Here is a 23,635-nt window from a genome sequence, read left to right on the forward strand (position 1 = left end):
GTGAGGATAGATGCATAGTGAACAGTCAGCAACCAACCAAAGCCTTGAGGGTCATTGTGAGTAGAGAACGTGGAACCACCGTGCTCCTTCCTAGTATTCTACCCCACACCCGTGTGTGTCTAAGGCCTGTGACATTTGCAGCAGTTGTGTCAAATAGGGAGTGTCTAATTAAGCGTGTGAAGTCGGTACTACACCGTACCAGCCATACACTGTAGAACTATCATTGGTAAGCATTAGGGGGTTGTGAATTGTAAAATTAAGTTTAAATTATTTAGTGAATTTGATATAATTCGGCTGAGCCAAGTTTTTCTTTTTTTTTTTTAGTTTTGCTTCTCCAAGGCAGCGAGCCAAAGGGCTATTCAGCTCCAGTCCTGGTAGTGTCCCAGAAGAGTTGACTGGTTCTTTATCCACCAGAAATCAATTCTCAATTGGTTTAATTGATCAGCCACTGAGTTCATAGTTCTGGATTCCCATGTCTAGACCAGTCACAGATTCTAAAGCCAGAAGGATAGCCAAAGGGATATTAAAAACAATTTGATCTATTTTACTTCAACAAAAGGTCAGATAGATGGGAGAGATCTGGTCTTTACTGTCCAGGCCTTAATTCTTAAATCAAAACTAATCACATTTCATGTCACCAGTTGAGTTCTAAAGAAACCACCCGATCCAGCACTCCAGCCTGTGAATTAACAGTAAATCAAGGTAACAGCTACTGTCAAACAAACCTCCACGCCCCTCACATAACGCATACAATAATACGATACTGTCCAAGTAGAATATATTGTGTACACGCTCTTTCAAGGATAAGTTCAGGGTCTGTCCTTGGCTCAGAAACGTATCCTACTGCATCTAAAAGCACTATATAGTAAAATAAATCCATGGAAAGGCAGAGGGTAGGAGACTATCCATTTGAGACAGGGAAACTGAGATGCACACAAACATTGGACACTTGAGTGTGCAGTGGGCATGTTCACTGCACGCGCACACTGCGCTGACAGTCTCTTTCCAGCCCCTCTTCTCGGTCAGGTCTGTAGTGTTGACAATTGTCTGAGCTGCTCTCCACCCAGGTCTGTGTTATGCAACTCTTCTCAGTTCTCCTGAGCAGCAGGTTTAATAGACAAACCTCTCAGCAAACCAGGGTTAATTAACTATGGCCTCTTTCTGTACCACGCTGTGGTTTATAAAGAAGGAAATCCCTTTGAACCGTTTACACTGTGGTGACCATCCGACCCACCTGTCTGAGGGTACATACCTACAGTGCATTCGGAAAGTATTCAGACGGACATTTTCCACATTTTGTTATGTTACAGCCTTATTCTAAAAAGGATTCAATTGTTTCCCCCCCTCAATCTACACACAATACCCCATAATGACAAAGCAAAAAAAGGTTGAATTTGTGCTAATATAATATTTTGCTGAAATATCACATTTACATAGGTATTCAGACCCTTTACTCAGTACTTTGTTGAAGAACCTTTGGCAGTGATTACAGCCTCGAGTCTTCTTGGGTATGATGCCAGAAGCTTGGCACACTTGTATTTGGGGAGTTTCTCCCATTCTTCTCTGCACATCATCTCAAGCTCTATCAGGTTGGATGGGGAGCATCGCTGCACTCTTGCATTGTCTTGGCTGTTTGCTTAAGGCCGTTGTCCTGTTGGAAGGTGAACCGTCGCCCCAGTGAGGTCCTGAGCACTCTGGAACAGGTTTTCATAAAGGCTCTGTACTTTACTCTTAATTTTCCCCTGCTTGATACGGACTAGTCTCCCAGTTTCTGCTGCTGAAAAACATCCTCAACCGTATGATACCACCACCATGCTTCTTGTCCCATCGGGATCTCGCGTCTCTGTGGCGTGCCAGGTGTACGGTGCTTCCTCCGACACATTGGTGCGGCTGGCTTCCGGGTTAAGTAGGCATCGTGTAAAGAAGCAGTGCAGCTTGGTTAGGTTGTGTTTCAGTGGACGCACGGCTCTCGACCTTTACCTCTCCCGAATCCGTATGGGAGTTGTGGTGATGGGACAAGACTAAATACCAATTGGATACCTCAAAATTGAGGTTGAACATTTTTATTTTTTTTAAATAAAATAATGCTGGAGGCCACTGAGGCCACTGTGGACCTTCAATTCCACAGAAATGTTTTGGCACCCTTCCCCAGACGTGTGCTTCGACACAATTCTGTCTCGGAGCTCTATGGACAATTCCTTCAACCTCATGGCTTGGTTTTTGCTCTGACATGCACTGTCAGCTGTGAGACCTTAGACAGGTGTGTGCCTTTCCAAATCAATCAATTGAATTTACCACAGGTGGACTCCAATCAAGTTGTAGAAACATCAGGGATGATCAACGGAAACAGGATGTACCTGAGCTCAATTTCGAGTCTCATAGCAAAGGGTCTGAATACTCATGCAAATAACGTGTTTACTTTTAACACATTTGCAAAAATGTCTAAACCTGCTTTCGCTTTGTCATTATGGTGCATTGATGAGGAAAACATTTAATTGAATCAATTTTAGAATAAAGCTGTCAGGTAACAAAATGTGGAGGAAGTCGAGGGGTCTGAATACACTATGTACCTTTGTGTGTGCGCGCCCTGCACACCGGTCACATAAGTGTGTGTCAAGTGATTAATTCATTAGCCCAGTGACATGCTAACGGGGGCACCGGGTCCCTCTACTAGAGCAGAGCAGACAGCCAAACTGTGAATCATGGAACAGATCACAGTGATTAGAACAGAAACAGCTTGTAATTAACACAGTAGGCAGCCACCTGATCCAACACCATACATTACTGAGACTCACTCACTTAGTAGCATTACAGGGCCATAAAGAGATGGGGAAATGGCTGCTTACCACTAGAATGGCCAAGGGGATCATTTTGACCCAATATGATTATACAATTTAAATAGCGCTGACATTTTTAAAGTTATGCCCCACTCTGTCCTGGACTATTCCTAAATATGGCTGTATTTCACACACGTATGTTGTTAGAATTTCAAATGTGTTAAAAACACTTAAGAGGACAAAAGGCTACTTTTTAAAATCCTCCTACAGAGAGTCACATGCAGGTAAGAAGTTTTGATTTCTATATCGTATCAGAAAGAGCAGATTCTGAGCTTTCAAAAACACTTACCATTGCCAAATAGCAACAATTTCTTTCTGCAAAATAATATTTTACAAGAATAACCACTGTTCCATGCACTCCACTTGTGACCACATGACAACAGAGAGCATACAGTAACATAAATTAGCCAAACAAAAATACTATTGTGTCTTCGAAATCATGTTTTTTTTTGTATTCTAATGTTACTCAAGACCTCCATAAATGAAACCAAATATTTTTCAGATAGCCTAATAAATACATTGCATGTATGCTGTTAGAATGTTGAGTCAAAATGGCTCCTCATTGGCCTGAAGGGGGGTCCAAAGAGGCCAGGTTTTTCTAGTGTTTAAGAACCAGCAATACAGCAACTTATTGCAAATATATGGGACTGGAGTCTAAGGTTTCTTGTCTCAGGTTTCTTGTTGTTATTCCCTGCCTCTCACAATGGGAAGGGAAATTCCCAGGGTCTTTGGGGTGTGTGTGTGTGTGTGTGTGTACTAGGGCCTTTTGTGGAAGTTGACAGAAAATACTGGAATGTGCCAAGGAGTCGCAGACATTGGCTGTCTGACCAGTCTTTCCGGAATGACACTGCTGGCACACTAAGTCCCCAGCGTGGCTGATATAACCTAAAGAGTGGTTATTGTGGAAGTTGGCCTTTGTCACTGTACCTGCAGTGCCACGTGAGACTGTGCTACCTTCCTACCGCTCACCTACAGGGTTACATAAACACCCCCCCCCGTTGTCGGACTACAAAAAAAAAAAAAAAAACTCTGCCCTCTGTCTGGGATTGCCGTCTAAATGCTAGGTCAGGATGCCACGGAGAGACAGACAACTGCTAACCTTATCCACCATTGTCGAGTGCGCTAGCGTCGCAAAAGAAAAAAATGTACACACATGTTATTCGATCCTGTCACCCGCACAAGCGCTAAAATAGAACTTGGATCTATTTGAGATGCGCCACAATTCCCCTCCTTATTGGATACTAACTAAGTTTCCCTTTTTACCTGTGGATTAAATAATCAAAGTAGAGAAACACACAACTTTGTATGACTATGGATCAAAACTCTACAAAGAACCAGCTAAAACACAAAAAGGGAACCATATGCATGTCAGGTAAAATAACCGAGTGTTAATCTCCCAGAACAAACTAGCCAGCTAAATGTTACTTGTCTGTTTGGACCTGCCCACAAATTAATGTAGTTGGTTATGACGGAGGAAAACGTGTATTCAGCAAGTAAGTGTTGGCTTGGCCTTGGATAAGAAAGTCTGTAGAATGGTGATAAAGAGGGAGGAAAAGAATAAAGATCAGCTACGTAAAAGATGGCTTTCTATTTAATGGTACGATTTACTGGAAATTCACTAAGTTCATAAATAAAATAAACTCACCTTCCGGATTCCTTGCAAGCAGTCGAGAATAGTCAGGTTGTATGTGCAGTTTCCAAATGAGGCGTCTCTGAAAAGCAAAGAAATTAGGGAGTGAGAGATTCATTGAAAAATCAGTTAAGTGTCGCAATTACCACATTGGAGAGATTGGAAAGACAATATGCTGAAGCCCAAACATGGGATCTACACGGAACAAAAATATAAACGCAACATGTAAAGTGTAGGTCCCATTTTCATGAGCTAGAAGAGCCCAGAAATGTTCGATACGCACAAGGTTTTTTCTCAAATTTAGTTCATATCCATGTTAGTGAGCATTTCTCCTTTGCCAAGATAATCCATCCAATTGACAGGTGTGGCATATCAAGAAGCTGATTAAGCAGATCATTACACCTTGTGCCGAGGACATTAAAAGGCCACAAATGTACAGTTTTGGTCACACAGTACAATGCAACAGACGTCTCAAGTTAAGGGAGCGTACAATTGGCATGCTGGCTGCAAGTCCAACAGAGCTGTTACCAGAAAATTTAATGTTAATTTCTCTACCATAGCTGCCTCCAACATTATTCTTTAGAATTTGGCAGGACATACAACTGCAGACCACTTGTAATCATGCCAGCCCAGGACCTCAACATTTGGCTTTTTCACATGCAGGACTGTCTGAGGGAGGCTGGCTCCCAAGTGGGTGGGCCTATGCCCTCCCAGGCCTACCCATGGTTGTGCCCATTCACAGTCATGAGAAATCGATAGATTAGGACCTAATTTATTTATTTAAATTGACCGACTTCCTATGAACTGTAACTCAGTAAAATCTTTGAAATTGTTGCATTTATACATTTGTTCAGTATGTGATTTCGGTGTTTTGCAGGTACTATTTAATTAAGCTGCCATTTGAGGACTTGAGGCGTCTTTCTCAAACTAGACACTAATGTACTGGTCCTCTTGCTCAGTTGTGCCCCTGGGCCTCCCACTCTTTCTATTCTTGTTAGAGCCAGTATGACGGGAGTAGTACACAGCGTTGTACGAGATCTTCAGTTTCTTGGCACTCTCTCGCATGGAATAGCCTCCATTTCTCAGAAGAATAGACTGATGAGGTTCAGTAGAAAGTTACTTGTTTCTGGCCATTTTGAGCCTGTAATCAAACCCACTAACGCTGATGCTCCAGATACTCAACTAGTCTAAAGGCCAATTTTATTGCTTCTTTAAATCAGGACAGTTTTCAGCTGTGCTAACATAATTGCAAAATGGTTCTCTAATGATCCATTAGCCTTTTAAAATGATCAACTTGGATTAGCTAACACAACGTGCCATTGGAACACAGGAGTGATGACAATGGGCCTCTGTACGCCTACGTAGACATTCCTTTTAAAAAATCTTCCATTTCCAGCTGCAATAGTCATTCACACTATTTCTGATCAATTTGATGTTATTTTAAATGGACAATAAATTTGGGTTATTTTCAAAAACAAGGACATTTCTAAGTGACCCCAAACTTTAGCTACAGAACAAGGTGCCCTCCATGTACTCACCCCTATCAAAACACAGCAAGCATCCCCATTGCACACACACAAATCAGAAACTACTGGTCCATATCCGAAAATAGAATCCAAACATCTCATCTTTTGTGGGACATGGGCATCAAGAGGAATGCTCCAATTCAATAAGTCCTTGAGCCAGGACAAGTGATGTCACCATCCACTTCTCAGGTGACAGACAGTGACCTTGAACAAAATTGGGATACTAGATAGGCCAACGACAAAGGAGAACCAAAAAAAATATTACGTTTGGAAAGAACACTTGAAACAGGGCAATAGGGAGATCGAAGTGTATATATATATTCATGGCAGAAAACTGAAAACGTAAGACGTTCGTCACGTCCTTAAGGAGATGTTGTGTGCAGAGAAATTGGCCCTGAGAGAGGAGACCAGCGAATGTGGGAAGACATATCTTGCTAGAGACAGCTTTTCACAAAATCAAAGCACATGCATTTCAGCCTCAGCTCATTTGGTATTCTCCAATGCTGACAAGAAGAAAAAAAAAAGAAGTATTAATCTATAAACACAGCTTCCCTGTTTCACAAACACACAATTTGGCACGCACAAAATCTCAAATTGCACATTATGCACGCAATGTACTTAATTCCTCATTTCATAGGCATATTGTAGCTGGCAGAAGAATCTGGGTCAAATTCAGCTGTTTGTTCTCGTTCCTCTCTCTAGGTCGGAGTGTTGCTGCAGGCTGGGAGCATTCTGTTACTGACAGGGGCATCAAAGGGAATGGCAGAAGTTCAACCAAGAGCCTTCAAGAGGCCACCTACACAAAGTGGTGTGTCAGAGACACGAGGAGTTCAGTTACCGTGACACCACTCACAAGACAAAACAAGGTGTTTCAGACACAAAAGGCTGAAACTGTGTATGCGTGTGTGATTATATGCCGTAATGCAGGGGTCTCCAACAGGTAGATGGAGAGCTACCAGTTTCTCGCAGCCCTCCTATGAGTAGCTCACCAAATCATTCTGAAAGTACATGCATTTTTCATGGTTTCCATTGCAAACTGTCATGAATAATTCTCACAAGTATTAGACACCTCAAGATCCTGGCTACTACGCAATCAAAGCCACATTGACATTATCCTGGTTAGCCCCTACTGGCTTAAAAACCTAAACATAATATCTGCCAGCAATATTGCTCCCGTCTGTCTGTTTGGTGCACACATTTGTCTATCACTCTGTGTGTAGCCAATTTGTGATGCTAATGATAACAGCCTTGTTGGTTGAAAAACATTCCCTAAAACCTCCTCAATTAAAAAGTGTTAACTGCAAAGTAGGCTTACCTGACAGAAGTACAGTTTCAGTCAAAAGTTTGGACACCTACTCATTCGAGGGAGAATGCCAAGAGTTTGCAAAGCTTTCATCGAGGCAAAGGGGTGGATACTTTAAAGAACCTAAAATATATTTTTATTTATAAAAAATATAAAAAAAATTGGTTACAACATATGTATTATTCATAGTTTATGTCTTCACTATTTTTCTACAATGTAGAAAATAGTCAAAATAAAAAAAAATGGTTTGACTGGTACTGTATATCATGATTATTGGTATCAATTGGGTGGCGATTTGTTTGCATAACATGTTTGTTCTGCCATAACATGTGCTGCAGCAGTAGGCCTAACAGCAGAAACATTGCTAGACTGACACATTCCACTCTCGCTAGATAAGCAATAAAAGGGGATTAACAATTTAAAACAGACCTAAAAAAAAACATTAATTTGTTGTTCTCTATGAAGAATTGAAATCTTGAGTAAAAAATTTTAAAAAATTAAAAAAAAATTTAAAAGGGAGAAGAAAATCCCATAACAGAGGAAAGCTAACTGGGGAAAAAAATAAATCAGCAATTGTGTTACAGAATTATTTTTAAATGGATTACATTTAGATTGTGTCACTGTCCTACACACAATAGACCATAATGTTAAAGTAGAATTTGTTTTAGACATTTCTACAAAAAAAACAAAAAAAATGAAAACTGAAATGTCTTTAGTCAATAAGTATTCAACCCCTTTATTACTGCAAGCCTAAATAAGTTCAGGAGTAATACATTTGCTTAAGTCACATAATAAGTTGCATGGACTGGCTCTGTGTGCAATAATAGTCAACATTACCTTCGAATGAATACCTCATCTCTGTACCCTACACAATTGTAAGGTCCCGCAGTCGAGAAGTGAATTTCAAACAGATTCAACCAAAGAAAGAGGTTTTCCAATGCTTCGCAAAGAGCACTTATTGGTAGATATGTAAAGGTAAAAATAAAAATGAATACATTCAATATCCCTTTGAACATGGTGAAGTAATTAATTACACTTTGGATGGTGTATCACACACAGTCACTACTAACATACAGGCGTCCTTCCTAACTCAGTTGCCGGAGAGGAAGGAAACCACTCAGGAATTTCACCACGAGGCCAATGGTGACTTAAAAACAGTTAGAGTTTAATGGATGTGATAGGAGAAAACTGAGGATGGATCAACAACATTGTTGTTACTCCACAATACTAACCTGATTGACAGAGTGAAAAGGAAGCCTGTACAGAACACAAATATTACAAAACATGCATCCTGTTTGCAACAAGGCACTAAAGTAGGACTGTAATAAATGTGTCAAAGAAATGTTGTTTGGGGCAAATCCAACACATCATTGAGTACCACTCTTCAAACTGTATTTTCAAGCATGGTGGCGGATGCATCATGTTATGGATATGCTTGTCATCGGCAAGGACTCGGGAGATTCAGGTTAGAAAAAGAAACGGAATGGAGCTAAGCACAGACAAAAACCTAGGAGGAAAACCTGGTTCAGTCTGCTTTCCAACCAATACTGGAAGACAAATTCACCTTTGAGCAGGACAATAACCTTAAACACAAGGCCAAATACAACACTGGAGTTGCTTAACAAGACAGTGAATGTTCCTGAGTGGCCCGGGTAACAGTTGACTTAAATCTACTTGAAAATCTATGACAAAACTTGAAAACGCCTGTCAAGAAATGATCAACAACCAACCTGAGAGCGTAAAGAACAAACCTTTTTTATTTTATTTATTTAAAATGGGCAAATATTGTACAATTCAGGTGTGCAAAGCTCTTAGAGACATACCCAGAAAGACACAGCCGTGATCGCTGCCAAAATGGTGTGAATACTTCTGTTAATTAGATATGTTTTAACTTTGTCATTATGGGGTATTGGTGAGACATTAAAATATTTAATCCATTTTGATTTCAGGCTGAAACAACAAAATGTGGAAAAAGTCAAGGGGTATGAATACTTTAAGGCACTGAATACCGACAGAAAACATCTGTTGTACACCAAGGACATGGGGGAAATTTGCAGGGTAGAAGAGAAGAGTGTGCTTATTTCAAAGTGTTTAAAAACGAAGTAGCTCTCATGCTAGAAAAGGTTGGAGACCCCTGCCATAATGTGTGTGCCTACAAACCGTAATGCAAGGTTCTCCCAACAGGTTGATTGCAAGCTACCAGTATTTCGCAGCCCACCTAAGAGTAACTCGCCAAACAATTCCAAAAGTATACTACATTTTTTTTGTGTTCCATCGCAAACCGTCAAACAAATATCACAGCTATCAAGCTACCATGTAAATCAACACAATATTGGCTTTATCCCACCCCTGATTAGGTTTAGCTTTTTAAGCTAATAGTGGTTAACACAATATCTGCAAATTCATTTCCAGCAACATTGACCCTGTCTGTCTACACACGGTGCGTGCATTTGTCTATCACTCAGTGTGAAGTCAGTTGATATGGTAACTGTCGTGGGTTGACAGAAATACTTTCCCTAAAACCTTTCAAATTAAATGTTAACTGCAAAGTAGGCTTACCTAGCAGAAGTATATCATGAGTAAGTATATCATTTATATCTATTATTTGCAAACTCTGACATGAAATGAGCAGCAGCAGTACAGAACCGTCGCTAGACAGGCACATTGCTCACTCACTAGATTCGCAATGGGTTTTTTTAAGAAAAAAAGAGGGATTACACAGAGAGCCCACTGAAAAAAAGATTGTGATTTAACAATTGACATGGCCTCAGAACATACATCCTTTACGAACAATTGTAATTGAGAAACAAAAAAACTCTAAAACCAGGAAATATACAACTGAGAAAAGACAATTTAGAAGAAGAAAAAAAATACCCCTTAACCATTATTTTACCAGGTTTATTTGACAGAAAAGTGTACAAGAGAAAGTAGTGCACTAAGAACCCAAGGAAGTGTTGCAGGGGAGAAGAGAAGAACGTACCTATTTAAAAGCTAGAAAAAGACATTCGTAGCTTGCGACTTGTTTAATTTCTTTTTAAAGTAGCTCATGCTAGAAAATGTTGGAGACCCCTGACGTAATGTGTGTCTATGTACTACTGTGGGTGTGTCTAGGTCTGTCCATTTCCCTCTCATAACATTGTAACAACCCCATCCAAAACCAAGCTCCAGTCCGCACAGTTAAAATAAAGTCAGCTACTAACTACGGGAAGAGAGGATCGGGGAAGCATCTGTGTCCCACTGTTCTCTAAACACACACACACACACAACGCGACCCTCTGGAGGGAGCCACTGGGGAGAGGTGGGAAGAATAAGGTCAAAGGCCCAGTTAGAAATAGAATTTCTAAAAGTAGCCCAGCGATATCCATCAAATCAAGTTCAAAGGAAACTAAATTGTGCAACGCAGAGTGGTGGGAGGAGGATTGGTCCAGCCTTCATTACACAAGTATGTAAAAATAGGGCTCTAGCGTAGTTGAGAATGCTCCCACAGTTTAAAGTGCGTGACAAGAGAGCATTAATGATCGAATGAGAACACAGTCTCCCCTCTTCGCCAATCTCTACTCGTTCATTCTCCACCCAACACAACAAGTTACATAAGTGCCATCCCTTTAGCTAGGGGCCATTAGAGCTGGTCAAGTAAACTGACAAAGCTGCATTCTTCTCCATTCACACAGCCCCGTGTCCACGGCAAGAAGGCCATCTTTGTGGGCCACACAAGGACCCAATTAAACCAGAGAGTGCCAAGAGGCGTCGCCACAGAGAGGAGACAACAGGGCTAACTGCAAACACTGCAGCGCCTATGATTATTCTATGACCAGGAAGACTCCAAAGTCGTACACATTGTATTCAGATCTGTATTTTCTTTTGGTGGATAGACACAATGCTTCGTGGTAAGTTAGTGACTAAATAAAGAAAGGAGTGGAAGAGTAGTCGGAGAACATAGGAATGTAGTGACGATAGGCCTAAATTGTAACCAAGCACAGACGAGAGAGAAGTGAGCAAGGACAACTGGGTTCAGTGAGATATCCTAATCTCTCACCTGTTTACTACCAACATAGGGAGAGTCCATAGGACTACATGATATTATCCAGCTTCAACTCACCAAACACACTGGCAGGTTAAGGCAAGCCCTAAGGGTGGATATCTGTCACCATCATAACTCGGGCCAACAATGCCAAAAATCGACCGTAGAGCCTGGCTGCTGACCCATGTACAAGACAGGTACAGAACGCAATCACAGGTCAATGTAGGGGCAGAGAACAGATACAACAGCTCTTGTTGACATGCCTTCACTTTACTTACCCACCCTCTGTCCTGTTCCCACACATCACATCTATATATCCCCAACACCATCACTAATTCCTCACCTCCATGTGAAATTGAGTTGGAATGCAGATGGGACTGATCATGAGGGTGTGACTCCCTCCACAGTTCAGTAGGAAGGAGCTGATGAGGTAAGGCTATTCGCTATGGAGCACGTACACACAGGACTATAGCCCTTGTTCCTGTTCTGTGGCCTGTTCAATGCATAGACGATCTAACCATGGACAATTCCATCAACAAACCGTGACAACATCTACACCACGCGACTGACCCCAAATGACCAGCTAGGATTACAGAAGTCCCACCTGACACAGTGTGGGGCGGCAGGTAGCCTAGTGGTTAGTGTTGGACTAGTAACCGAAAAGTTGCAAGATCGAATCCCTGAGCTGACAAGGTAAAAATCCGCCTTTCTGTCCCTGAACAAGGCAGGTAACCCACTGTTCCTAGGCCTTTGAAAATAAGAATTTGTTCTTAACCTACTTGCCTAGTTAAATAAAGGTAAATAAAATAAATAATACCAAATTAAAGCAGCTGTAATCTAGCTTGACGACTCACACTAAATTCTTCCACTGCTCTGCGGGTTCGCTACACACTTCAAATTACTTCAATTAAGGCTGTCTGACTAAGGTGAAGAGGGGCATTTTACAAAACAGTCATCAGCGATTGGATTGACTAACAAATCAAAGTATAAAAGCAAATTATGAATTTTCAAAACCACATGTGTTCTGGGCCAACCAGACGGCCCCGAATGTGTTCGTATTCGGTGAAGGGTCGGGGATGTACTCTGATCCAGACTTATTACGAAGAAGAAGCTAATGTCCATGGGTGTGGTGTAGCGTTTGGCCTGAGCAAGGAGTCTGGGTAGCCAGGCAAAATCTAATCCAGCTATCCATTCTAAACCGTACACTCCCTCCAGATTCTTGTTTGTTTGTGTTATATGACAAGTGAAAGCAACCAGGCTAACAAAGATTAAACCATTTTACACATCTAACAATGGCGAGTGATGGGAAAAGATTTGTTTGTTCAATTTTTGGCATGCCCACTAAAAATGTAGCCAAATCCTTTTAAAGGGTGAGTGCACTGATCGACAACAGGCATAGATATCTTATGCCACGAGAAAGCAGATTAACTCCATGTTATGCTGGGGAGAGAGAGGATGTGTGTGTTCATGGAGTGGGTGGAATATGCAGAGTAAAACAAACAACTTCTGTTTTGGAGTACGGCAGGTATAATAACTGACTAAAAACAATTGGAGGCTAAACTTGTAGAATCTAGATTTTTTTTGTTGTCAATGCCACAAGCCTGGGACTACCAAAAGACCTTACTATGAAGTATTATTACAATCCGAGAACACACCAATTCGTCTGGTTCTGTTAAGCCACGAGACACGCCGGAAGTTATTTTAGCCTCACATGTCATACATATACACACAGGCCCAATCTATTGTAAGACATTAACAGGGTGTATAAGAGGATTAAGGGAAAATGACGACAAGGATGACAGAAAGGGAGGCGTCACGGGGGACTAATTGTGCTGTGGAGCTGTGACCCATGTCTGTGTTATTACAGAGTATCAGATGTCCTAGGGACAGATAGGGCGTAACCGTTTCAGGTGACACAAACACAAAACGGGAACTGGGGAAGCCTCTGGTGTCGGCCTCCTCTGGGAGGTGGAAACCAGACAAGGCAGGGAAACAAACCAATGAACCAGTCCTATGCACTAGCACAAGCACAGCACGAAAAGGTATGCGAGCTGCTTAAAGCCCCGCAATATGGACTGCAGAGACACAATGTAAAACAAAAACACCTCTAAGCGCAACCATGATACAAAGGTAAGGGGATTAGCCAAGATAAGCTTCCAAGGCAAATATCCAATGATGGTTTCTGTGGTAAGAAACCATGCTGCTGTGTGATAGTGTGGACATGGCTGGTCTTACCTGAAGGGAAGATATGAAGAATTGGAGCCTGAGATCAGAGCCCTGTAGGCCTCCTCTGGAGTCTTCTTCAGGTAGATGACCTGAGAGAGGGAGAGACGAGGAAGCAGTTCATAAACCATGACTGAATTTACTAAAATCGTTCCATGATTTTGGTAATCCTCCAGCTTCCCGATTGATTCAGGTTTTGAAAAGATTGGTTCTCAGAGCACTAATATAGCATGATCGGGAGACATGGACACAGAATGTGTCACAGATGAGATTCCACAGGCAACAGCGTAGAGGCCAGTAGGCCACGTTTCAGCACCACAGGCTCTCCAAATGGAGAACATCAAAAGCACACGCTAGTTAAGTCATCCATTCATGAACGTGTTGCTCTCCCAACCGTGTCAGCAAAGCAGGTAGCACATCTGAACTCAACACCTCAGCGTCCCACATCCATACAAGGAGTAGCAACGACAGAGTGGAGCAGCACGTCTGCCATTTCACTTCCACTGAATAAGTTAATTTATCAGCTAGAGTACAAGGTGTGTTCATAACATTTGGATGTAGAGGACCAGATTTAGCTAATTATTACATGTAAAAATAAATCTTTTTTTTTAAAGGCTTGCAAAAAGAAAAAGAAAAAACTCTGAACAGCGTAAATAAAGACAATGTGAACAACCAGTGAAAACTGCCCCGGGACCGGTTGGTCGTAACTCTACGTCCGACGTAAAAGGTGTTCTACGGGCAGACATAAAAATGATACCTGTTGCACCACCTGGGCGTTAGCCAATCTACGTGCTACGCCTGGGCGTACATTCTATGTCTAGTAGAGAGAAGGCATAGGGCGTTCAACTGGGACATTCTTTCATGACACACACAGAAATGAGCCATCTATATTTTCAAAAGGACGTGAGTTTCGTATTCATATATCACAACCTCTGTGGGCTTTTCGAGTTGCCTATACGCGAGTCAATAGCAAAAGTAACACACTTGATAAATACACTACATTACAGCACGCTAAATGCGTCTGATCAGAAATCAGAAACTAATTGATCCAATAACCAAATATACAGACGGAGATTCAGTTTAACAGATTCACGTCGATTGATTATCAGACAAGGGATTTTACTCGGAATATAGCCCAGGCTACTACATGAGTGAGGAGCAAAACGATCCACCTGTTATACTAGGCTAGCGTAGGCTACATTACATGCTAGCAAAATGTTCTGATAACTGATAGACGAGCAAACTAGATTATCACCATGAACATTTTCCCAGCCTAATTGGAACCAAAATACTCAAAACGAAGATTGTGAAAAATCCATCAATGTCAGATTTCTGTTATCAAGAGGAGTCCCCCACGGTTGTCTCAGAGCAGCTCGATAACGCTGGCTTTGCGAAGCGATGGGACTTGCCTCGCAAAGTTTAGAACTGCCACGGGGATGGTAACAGCCTAGTAATGGCCGCTGCCTAGCAACCATCATTATGAAGCATTAAATCTCATGAAGGCCCATTGCTTAAGCCGGACTTAGTTACGACTAGTCTTATTTTTGTTTGGTGCAACAGGTGTCAATTCTGATCCCAAAGTCGGAAGTAGCTACGCCAACCGACCTAGCGTTTAAGACCAACTTTCTTACACCCAACTGCTGTAACAGGACCCTGGCTTGAACAATTAGCAAATCTGGCCTAGAGTGCCAATATTCAAAGGTTGACTGGATGATTTGTCTCAACTAGGGGAGTGGGCTTGTGAATGTAGCTTTTGTGTCAGTGGGTCTGGTGACACGGAGGCCAAACAGTGCATGAAGCCGGCGTCTTCTCAGCAAGTAGAACAGAGCTTTGTCATTCCTGCTCCCGCTTCATGAAATATTCACCAGTCAGACAATTGGATCCATCAAACACGCACCAGATTAAACTATTCCGCTGGTGTGGGAGTGTGTTGTCCCACGTGATCCATCCTACAGAATGTGGGCCAGCTGTTTGTCCCACATATAATCCTCTCAGGTTGAAAGCGGGTCATTTGTATTAAAGAGCAGCACCACACTTCTGTAATGAGAGCAGGGCCAGGAGGGCTCCTCAGAGACCACACAATCACGTGACCGGATCAATGGAGACCCACTTGGAAAGAAAACACAGGGAGTAGCAGACCTCCCTGCCGTGTTCCCAGTACATTCTCTCGTTATTAAAGTCAACACAATCCACATGATGTAGCTACAGAGGTTATAACAACGCAGACAAACATCCCATATCCCATCTAAATTGGTTCAATCGCAGTTCATCAGGCACGATATTGATTTCTGAATGCTATGTCCTCAGTGTGCATTTGAGAGCTAATGACTCATGCAGCTGGGAGACACTATATGGCCTGGTTTTGAAAGAGAATGTGATATTTCAGTGTCAATGAATCGTCTTGGGCATCGGTCAAGGTTCAGGCAAAATTTAGCTCAGCGCTTCGTTTTGTGCATCTACCCTGGAGAGACGGTCTAGGAAGGAATAAGTGATAGCAACTTAAAATGAGGGTCACCGAGTGACAGATTAGACACACCATCAGTGCAATACTCTTCCAACAACGTTACCAGTCTCCTATTGGCCAATACAGGAAATGTATTCCGCTGCCGCTCTGCACACACAAAGCTTGTTAGCCATCTCTGGTCCAACGTTAAGCCAACGCTCTGAAGGATGCGAGTCACTGATTGGTGCTCTATAAGCACTGATTGATTAATGTTGAGCTATATATAAAAACAGGTTTGAAAAGGAACGATATAAAATGTTACTTTATGGTTTGAACTGGTTCAGAACTTTTTGCTTGTTGGAAATGTGGAAGGGAAGGGAAACAAATGTATTGTTCCATTCAGAACGAAACTACTGAAAAATAATTTGTTTCAACCCCGGAGTTGTTTACAGAGTAAAACAGCTTATATAGTTTGACTTCTGAAGGTACAACATTTAAACTAAGCTCATGAGGCATTTATAAGTTATATTCGTCAAGAATCAATGGGTACATATCATTAATTCATAAATCCCTTAAATAGCTATATCCACTTTAAAAAGATGTCTACCCAAAATCCAGAAACTCCCAAGTGATTTCATACATCGAAACAAGTTCAGTGGAGTTTAATTCTTGAAGTTGCAGGTGTTCTTGTGTTATTACCATTGCACCATATAATGTAAACATAAAGGCCTAGGTGTGCTCTACAGGTTAGCATACAGTGCACACTGAAAGTAGTTAGGCCCCTTGACTTTTTCCACATTTTGTTACGCTACAGCCTTATTCTAAAATGGATTCAATAAAAAAAGTACCTCAGCAATCTACACAGAACACCCCATAATGACAAAGCAAAAACAGGTGAAAAATCTCTTTTTAAACTTGTTTTTTTTACAGAAGTATTCAGACCCTCTGCTATGAGACTTGAAATTGAGCTCAGGTGCATCCTGTTACCATTGATCATCCTTGAGATGTTTCTACAACTTGATTAGAGTCCACTTGTGGTAAATTCAATTGATTGGACATGATTTGGAAAAGCACACACCTGTCTATATAAGGTCCCACAGTTGACAGTACATGTCAGAGCAAAAACTAAGCAATGAGGTCAAAAGGTATTGTCCGTAGAGCTCTGAGACAGGATTGTGTTGAGGCACAGATCTGGGGAAGGGTACCAATTTTTTATAGCATTGAAGAACACACTGGACTCCATCATTCTTAAATGGAATATGTTTGGAACTACCAAGATTCTTCTTAGAGCTGGACGCCCAGCCAAACTGAGCACTCAGGGGATAAGGGCCTTGGTCAGGGAGGTGACCAAGAACCTGATGGTCACACTGACAGAGCTCTAGAGTGCCAGACGGAAGCCAGTCCTCAGTAAAAAGGTACATGAGAGCCCACTTGGAGTTTGGCAAAAATCCACCTAAAGGACTCAGACCTTGAGAAACAAGATTATCTGGTTTGATGAAACCAAGATTGAACTCATTTGGCCTGAATGCCATGCGTCACATCTGGAGGAAACCTGGCACCATCCCTACGGTGAAGCATGGTGGTAGCAGCATCATGCTGTGGGGATGTTTTTCAGCGGCCTGGACTAGTCAGGATTGAGGGAAAGATGAACGAAGCAAAGTACAAAGAAATCCTTGATGAAAACCTGCTCCAGAGCACTCAGGACCTCAGACTGTGGTAAAGGTTCACCTTCCAACAGCAGAATGACCGAAAGCAAAAAAAAAGCCAAAAACGCAGGAGTGGCTTCAGGACAAGTTTCTGAAGTTTCTTCAGACTTGAACCCGATCTAACATCTCTGGAGAGACCTGAAAATAGCTGTGCAGCGATGCTCCCCATCCAACCGGACAGAGCTTGAGAGGATCTGCAGAGAAGAAATGGGATAAACTCCCTAAATACAGGTGTGCCAAGCTTGTAGCCTCATACTCAAGACTCGAGGCTGTCATAGCTGCCAAAGTTGTTTCAAAGTTCTGCGTAAAGGGTTTGAATACTTCCGTAAATAAAAAAACATACATTTGCAAAAAAAAAAATCTAAATACCTGTTTTTGCCTTGTCATTATTGGGTATTGTGTGTAGATTGATAAGCATATATCTTTTTTTAAATCCATTTTAGAATAAGTCTAACGTTAAAGAAAAGAAAAAGTGGAAAAGGTCAGGGGGTATGATTACTTTCCGAATGAACTGTATACACACCAGGGTTTATGGGCATCAAAATCCCTGTGATTGCAAAAGCAAACTAACTTCTTATCATTACGTTCCTCAATTTCTGTAAGAATTTTCGTAACGTATTCAAATTCTCTGCAGCACAACCATTCCTCATTCGAGGTATTGGAGCATAATTGCCAAAACTGCACCACCAGTCTGTTGATCCTGGGCATGAGTTGGGTCAGTGGTGCAGCTTCTGCTGCGGCAGCGACGGCCAACTGAAGCTCAATTTGCCTCAATTCTTAATCCAAATACTCAGGCTCAAATAAATACGGTTCGACGACACCGGTGACTTTCCAGAGTTCTTCACAACTTGCGAGTATTTTGTCGTCAGACAGATTTCTAGGTTGTTGTTACACATTAGTTTATACAAGGTAAACGCGGTCTACACTTCTCAGAAAAGAAAAACACATCTGGGAATAAGGTCATAATGTGAAGTTGCTACATAGCAGGGATTCCCCCAAGAGCACACATGCACAGCTGTTATCCATCTCAGCTACTGTGGCAGTCGCCAACATAAAACAATTGTATAAATTAGGGAAATTGTTTCAGGTGTAAAAGTACACATTTCCTTACTCAAAACCACTAATACTTTTGACAAAAATAGCTAATTTGGACATACGCTTTCAATACACAATTTCTGAATCATCAATTCACTGGCAACGGAGCACAGCGAGGCCTGCATCCAGCAACGTCACGAGTCACGTGAACCTTTTTTGCAGTGGTTTCAGTACAGCACTACATGGAGAAAGGGGGAGGGGGGACAAACTCCACTTAACTAGTTTCAATGTACGGAATCACTTGGGAGTTTGTGGATTTTGGGTAAACTTATCCTTTAAGGTGAGTGGATCAACTCCTATTTGTTGTTAGAAAGTGCAGTACATCAAATTCTTTCGCACATGGATAAATATTGAAGAGCATCTGACCATGTGTCAATATGGCTAGTGCATCAATATGGCTAGTCTCTAGACATGCTGAGAGGACAAAGCTAGCATGGAACCTTAAGTACAGCTGTGCATAGGACAGTATGTTATACATGGTTCACTTCAGGGGTGACTGTTGTTTGGGGAGGACCAGGGGGTATTACGGCATGCAACCATCCTCCTGCCACTGTTATCCAGGATAGGAACCCAAATCCAGATTATAATCCTGCATGCCCCCTGCTGCAACGCTGCTTATTAATATCTCCTCCCAGAGCTATGTGGCCTGCCTTGCCTGCTAGCAAGACAAAGAGTGCTACAGACAAAAGGCCCTATTCAATCGAACCCAGGCCAGCAATACAATATTACTTGGGGATTTAGATAGGCTAGCTAGTTAAGAAACTGTAAACATGGTTGAGATACACAACTGTGGTTTATCAACCATGCGTTTAGACATTAAGGGCCAAAACCAGAATGAAGCCCGATATAACATATGCTTACCTTAGAGGAGGGTCAAGTCCAGGTTTATTGAAGCCTCTAGATGCTGAGCATCACAATGGAAATATTCAGAGAAGGGCCTTAAGTTATATACAAAAGGTTGTCATGACCGATGCTGACCCCACCGTCTGTTTCCTTGGGGTAAAGACTGGGCACAGTCCACTAAGTGAAACACTACTGACCCACATTTCCGGAGATAATCATCATGTCATCTGTCATAAGCCATGTCATCATCACAGCACAGCAACAGAAGCACTACATAAATCCCCTCGTTTACTGCCACGTGACAGAGCAGCCAGCTGGCAGGGGATGCCGTCACACATTACAGTTAAGGCTGGTATCTGATTGGAAGCGAAAGGACAGCCTTCAACCATGGATGGCTGGCAGCAAGGGGCCAAATGAATAGGGCCTAGTGCAACAGGAGCTGCTGGGCATTCAAAAGGGCTGGAAGATAATGTCCTGCCAAAATGGCTCTGAGGACAATAGGGCTGACTATATATAAAATCAGCAGCTCCCATCCGTTTCTATTCTGACTCCAAGGGAGTCAGAGAGATCTGGCTGGCATGGCTAAAACTGCAGGGGTTGTCACCTTGAAGGAAGTCAGCACTGGCTGAAAGAAGCACTCAAAAAGGCCTTGATTGACAACAATACCGGTGAAACCAAATAAAAACAATACGCTATAGGGAAAATGTGCATCGGCCCATCTGGGTATATTGATACTAAAGTCAAATGAGTTGAGTTGCATTACTTAGGGAGGTGCAGCATGACATAATGCCCCAAAATACACCATTCCCCTTGCATAACTTCCTTTCCCTGCAGTGAGCGAGAGAGAGGACACTCACAGCATAGGCACCGATTAGAACAGCAGCGTTGGCCCTTTTCCGCTGGTCAAAGCTGGTGTAGTGTACGATTCGCTTTCTGGTCAGTGTGAAGGACTGCAGACAAAAGGAGAGAACACACGGAAGGGGAAAAAAAAAAACCATTAAAACATCACCACATTAAAGGTATTTAGATTAGAACAATTGATCAAGATATCCACAAACACTGGATGAGTCAAACTCGTCTAAACGATGGTTAGGTGACCATCGGTTGTACAGTACTATGCATGATCATGTATTTATATGTTGTATAAACATACGCTAGGCCTATATAAAAGTTAGTGGCAGAAAATAGAAATCAACCAGGATGAACTCGTCAGCTTCCTATTTTCTACTCAAGAGAAAGATGCAAGAACATGGCAGTTTGAGCTAATTAATAGACCTGAGAGCACATCTAGTTCTGGCTTGTATATGATATTACTCAAATTAAAGTTTTTTTCTGCCATTGAAATCCTTGGGCGGGCCGCCTAACTGTTTTCGGGACGCCCAGGACAAGCTATGAAAACAATTAAAAAATGATATATATTTTTTGACGATGGAAAAAGGCATTCAGTGTAAACTTAAAATGACTAAAATAGTTAAATTATAATATAATCTTTGAGAACTTAACAACCACTAGCTAGACAGTCAGAGAGAATTGGGAAAAAAAAATCAAAAACCAATTAATTTTGCAGTATTGATTATGTTTCAGCAAAAGAACAGCATTAGCCATGGCAAAATGCATAGAATTGCAGGATATTTGCTTTAAAACTGCACAAATCTCTCAGCGCCATGGAGAAATTTGTAGAATTGCAGGAAATTGGCTTAATTCACTAAATCCTCTACACCGCCAAGATGGGGGCCGAAAAGATGGGCCGACACGCCCATTGCCGCGCCCACCACCTAAGCACGTTTTTGATTCAGAAAAACCCTGATATGTTCAGATGCAGACAGGATGTCGTCACCGTTGGCAGGACAGCTGGGCTGCAGGTGTGTGTGACAGCGTGTGCCGTGTTTTCGTTCAGAATCACTGCCAGAGGGGGCCAAAGCACTTGGAAGCAGCAAAGGCAAGCTAGAAGACACAAATCCAGTCGCTGCTACAAAGGCCTAATCAGAAATGTGAGGAGCAGCATGCTCAAGTCACTATACTAATTGAAGTGTGGTATGGAAATTAAACTGTACAGGGTTGTAAGGATGACCTCAGTCTTTTCCTCCGAGAGGAAAACATAGGCAGCAACTTCCATTGGACGGGTGTGGGAGGAATATTTTACCATAGCAAAAGACATTGGGCCTGGTCATGAATCAATACCATCATCTAGGCCCGAGGGAAGTGACCTACTTGTTGCATTTATGGCACCAATATGTTAGTGTTTATAGAGAAATTAAATTGCTTTATCTTAGAGAAATGTAACCACAAACATAGCCTATATTGGATTCTGGGGAAAACAGACTTAATCTGCTGTAATGTTTTCACTTTATATGCAAAATAATTCAGACTATCTAACAAGGTTTGCCAGATGATGTAAGTCTAGACCAAAAATAGTAGGCCTAAACCTCCACGATATTGAAGCAATACACATGGATGGATTTGATTTATGGTTTTGTGATGTTTCTGAAATTATCTTAGAAATGGATTGAATCTGCTCGACTTCAGAAATGTAGTGAACAGTGAACAACAGACATTTACACTTCCTTGATCCTCTCTGGGTAAAGGTCACGGCAAAAAAAAAAAAAAAAGTTGAAATGCATCACTAAACAGGTTAAGTTAAACGAAACCGAGGCCAGGCCAGACACATGCATGAGTGGTGAGAGGATGTGGAAACAGGGTAGATGAGTGGGGGCAAAAACACAAATCAAATGAACTCAAGTCCAACAGGTGTGGGATGGTCAAAGCATAATTGTCAAAGGGACAACCTGACTCATTTCACAGACATTTCAGCCTCCAAACTGTTTCATTTCAGCATTTCTCAATCAGGGTTGTCCACTTTTCTCTCCAGACGATACTCAGCTTGTCATGCAGCAGATTCAAACCAGTGAGGTTCAAAGGAATGCCGTCCCTAAGGCAACAAGCTGTTCATAACACAAACACCGGAGGGCGAAGCGCAGGGGCATGGAGAGAAATGGGGCAGTGGTAAAAACATCATGCTTGCTTGAGACTTTACCTTCAACATTGACCAACATCTACATATGACAGACCTACAGATTGTCTGCATCGACGGAAAATTGACAGGACAAAAAGACAGACGCAGAACCTCTATTAATGACACTGAGAGTTACATTCACAAGGTGGTAGAAGGACATGAGTAAGACAAGTGGTTCTCAACTGGCTTTGCCTCGCGACCCAAATTGTTTCAGTCGTAACGCAATATTCGTGTGGCGAAAAATAATCACCAAAATACAATCTGAAAACGATTTTTAATGCTATATTGATAGCAAATGTAGCAATTATATGTCAACGGAACAACATTCCCACCTCTTTCAATAACTAAATGATGCTAATATTCTTGATGAAGAATGTTAAACTCTGGTTTGAGACCACAAAATCAACAAAAATATTGAAAATACTGTGAATGAAGGATGAATTTTAAAGTCTTGAGGTAACATTATTTAAACATTTTAATTCAGAATTTCTACACAACTTCTACCTGGTTTATGTAATTTAAGGTCAGACTGGAGTATTTCAAATAAATAAATAAAATATATATATATTTTTTTTTTACTCAGTCACCCTGCACCCATCCAGTTGAGAATAACAGAGTTACACAAAAGCGATGGGACCTCCCCTTGACTAGGGTCTTGTGAAGGTTTTGGCCTGGTGGGCCTTTTAAAAGGGCAATTGAAAGCTAAAATTGAGTAGACCTAGATAGAACTTCACATCACCTAGACCCCATTTAGATTTGAAGATAATATAGATGGCTGAACAAGCAACATATCTGGAGAATTTATGTACCCTGAATGTCAACAAGAAGTCATAAATACTCAGGTTAGCCTAAAAAACTAACTTCATGTAAAATCAAGGCATAAAAGTGAGTTACAAATCGTAAACCGCAACAATGTAATGACACCTGGATAAAAGCCAGGCCCTGATTGAACTCGAATTCTAATGCACATCAACAAATAATAACAAAGGTAGATC

The 23,635-nt window shown here is 41.7% G+C and overlaps 1 protein-coding gene across 5 annotated transcripts in view; it reads right to left on the bottom strand.

The window, feature by feature from the left end:
* The window catches only part of LOC118387767 (dual specificity protein phosphatase CDC14AB-like), a 47,632-nt gene that overhangs the window by 21,799 nt on the left and 2,198 nt on the right, over positions 1-23,635 (bottom strand). For all 5 annotated transcript variants that reach the window (XM_035776471.2, XM_035776479.2, XM_035776463.2 and 2 more), the window contains exons 4-6: positions 20,485-20,577; positions 13,553-13,632; positions 4,483-4,549 (exon numbers count right to left, since the gene is read on the bottom strand). In XM_035776471.2, the coding sequence (XP_035632364.2) occupies positions 4,483-4,549; positions 13,553-13,632; positions 20,485-20,577 (240 nt within the window). The remainder of the gene's footprint in view (positions 1-4,482; positions 4,550-13,552; positions 13,633-20,484; positions 20,578-23,635) is intronic.

Source organism: Oncorhynchus keta, chromosome 1 (assembly GCF_023373465.1).
Source record: "Oncorhynchus keta strain PuntledgeMale-10-30-2019 chromosome 1, Oket_V2, whole genome shotgun sequence".
Taxonomy (NCBI): Eukaryota; Metazoa; Chordata; class Actinopteri; order Salmoniformes; family Salmonidae; genus Oncorhynchus; species Oncorhynchus keta.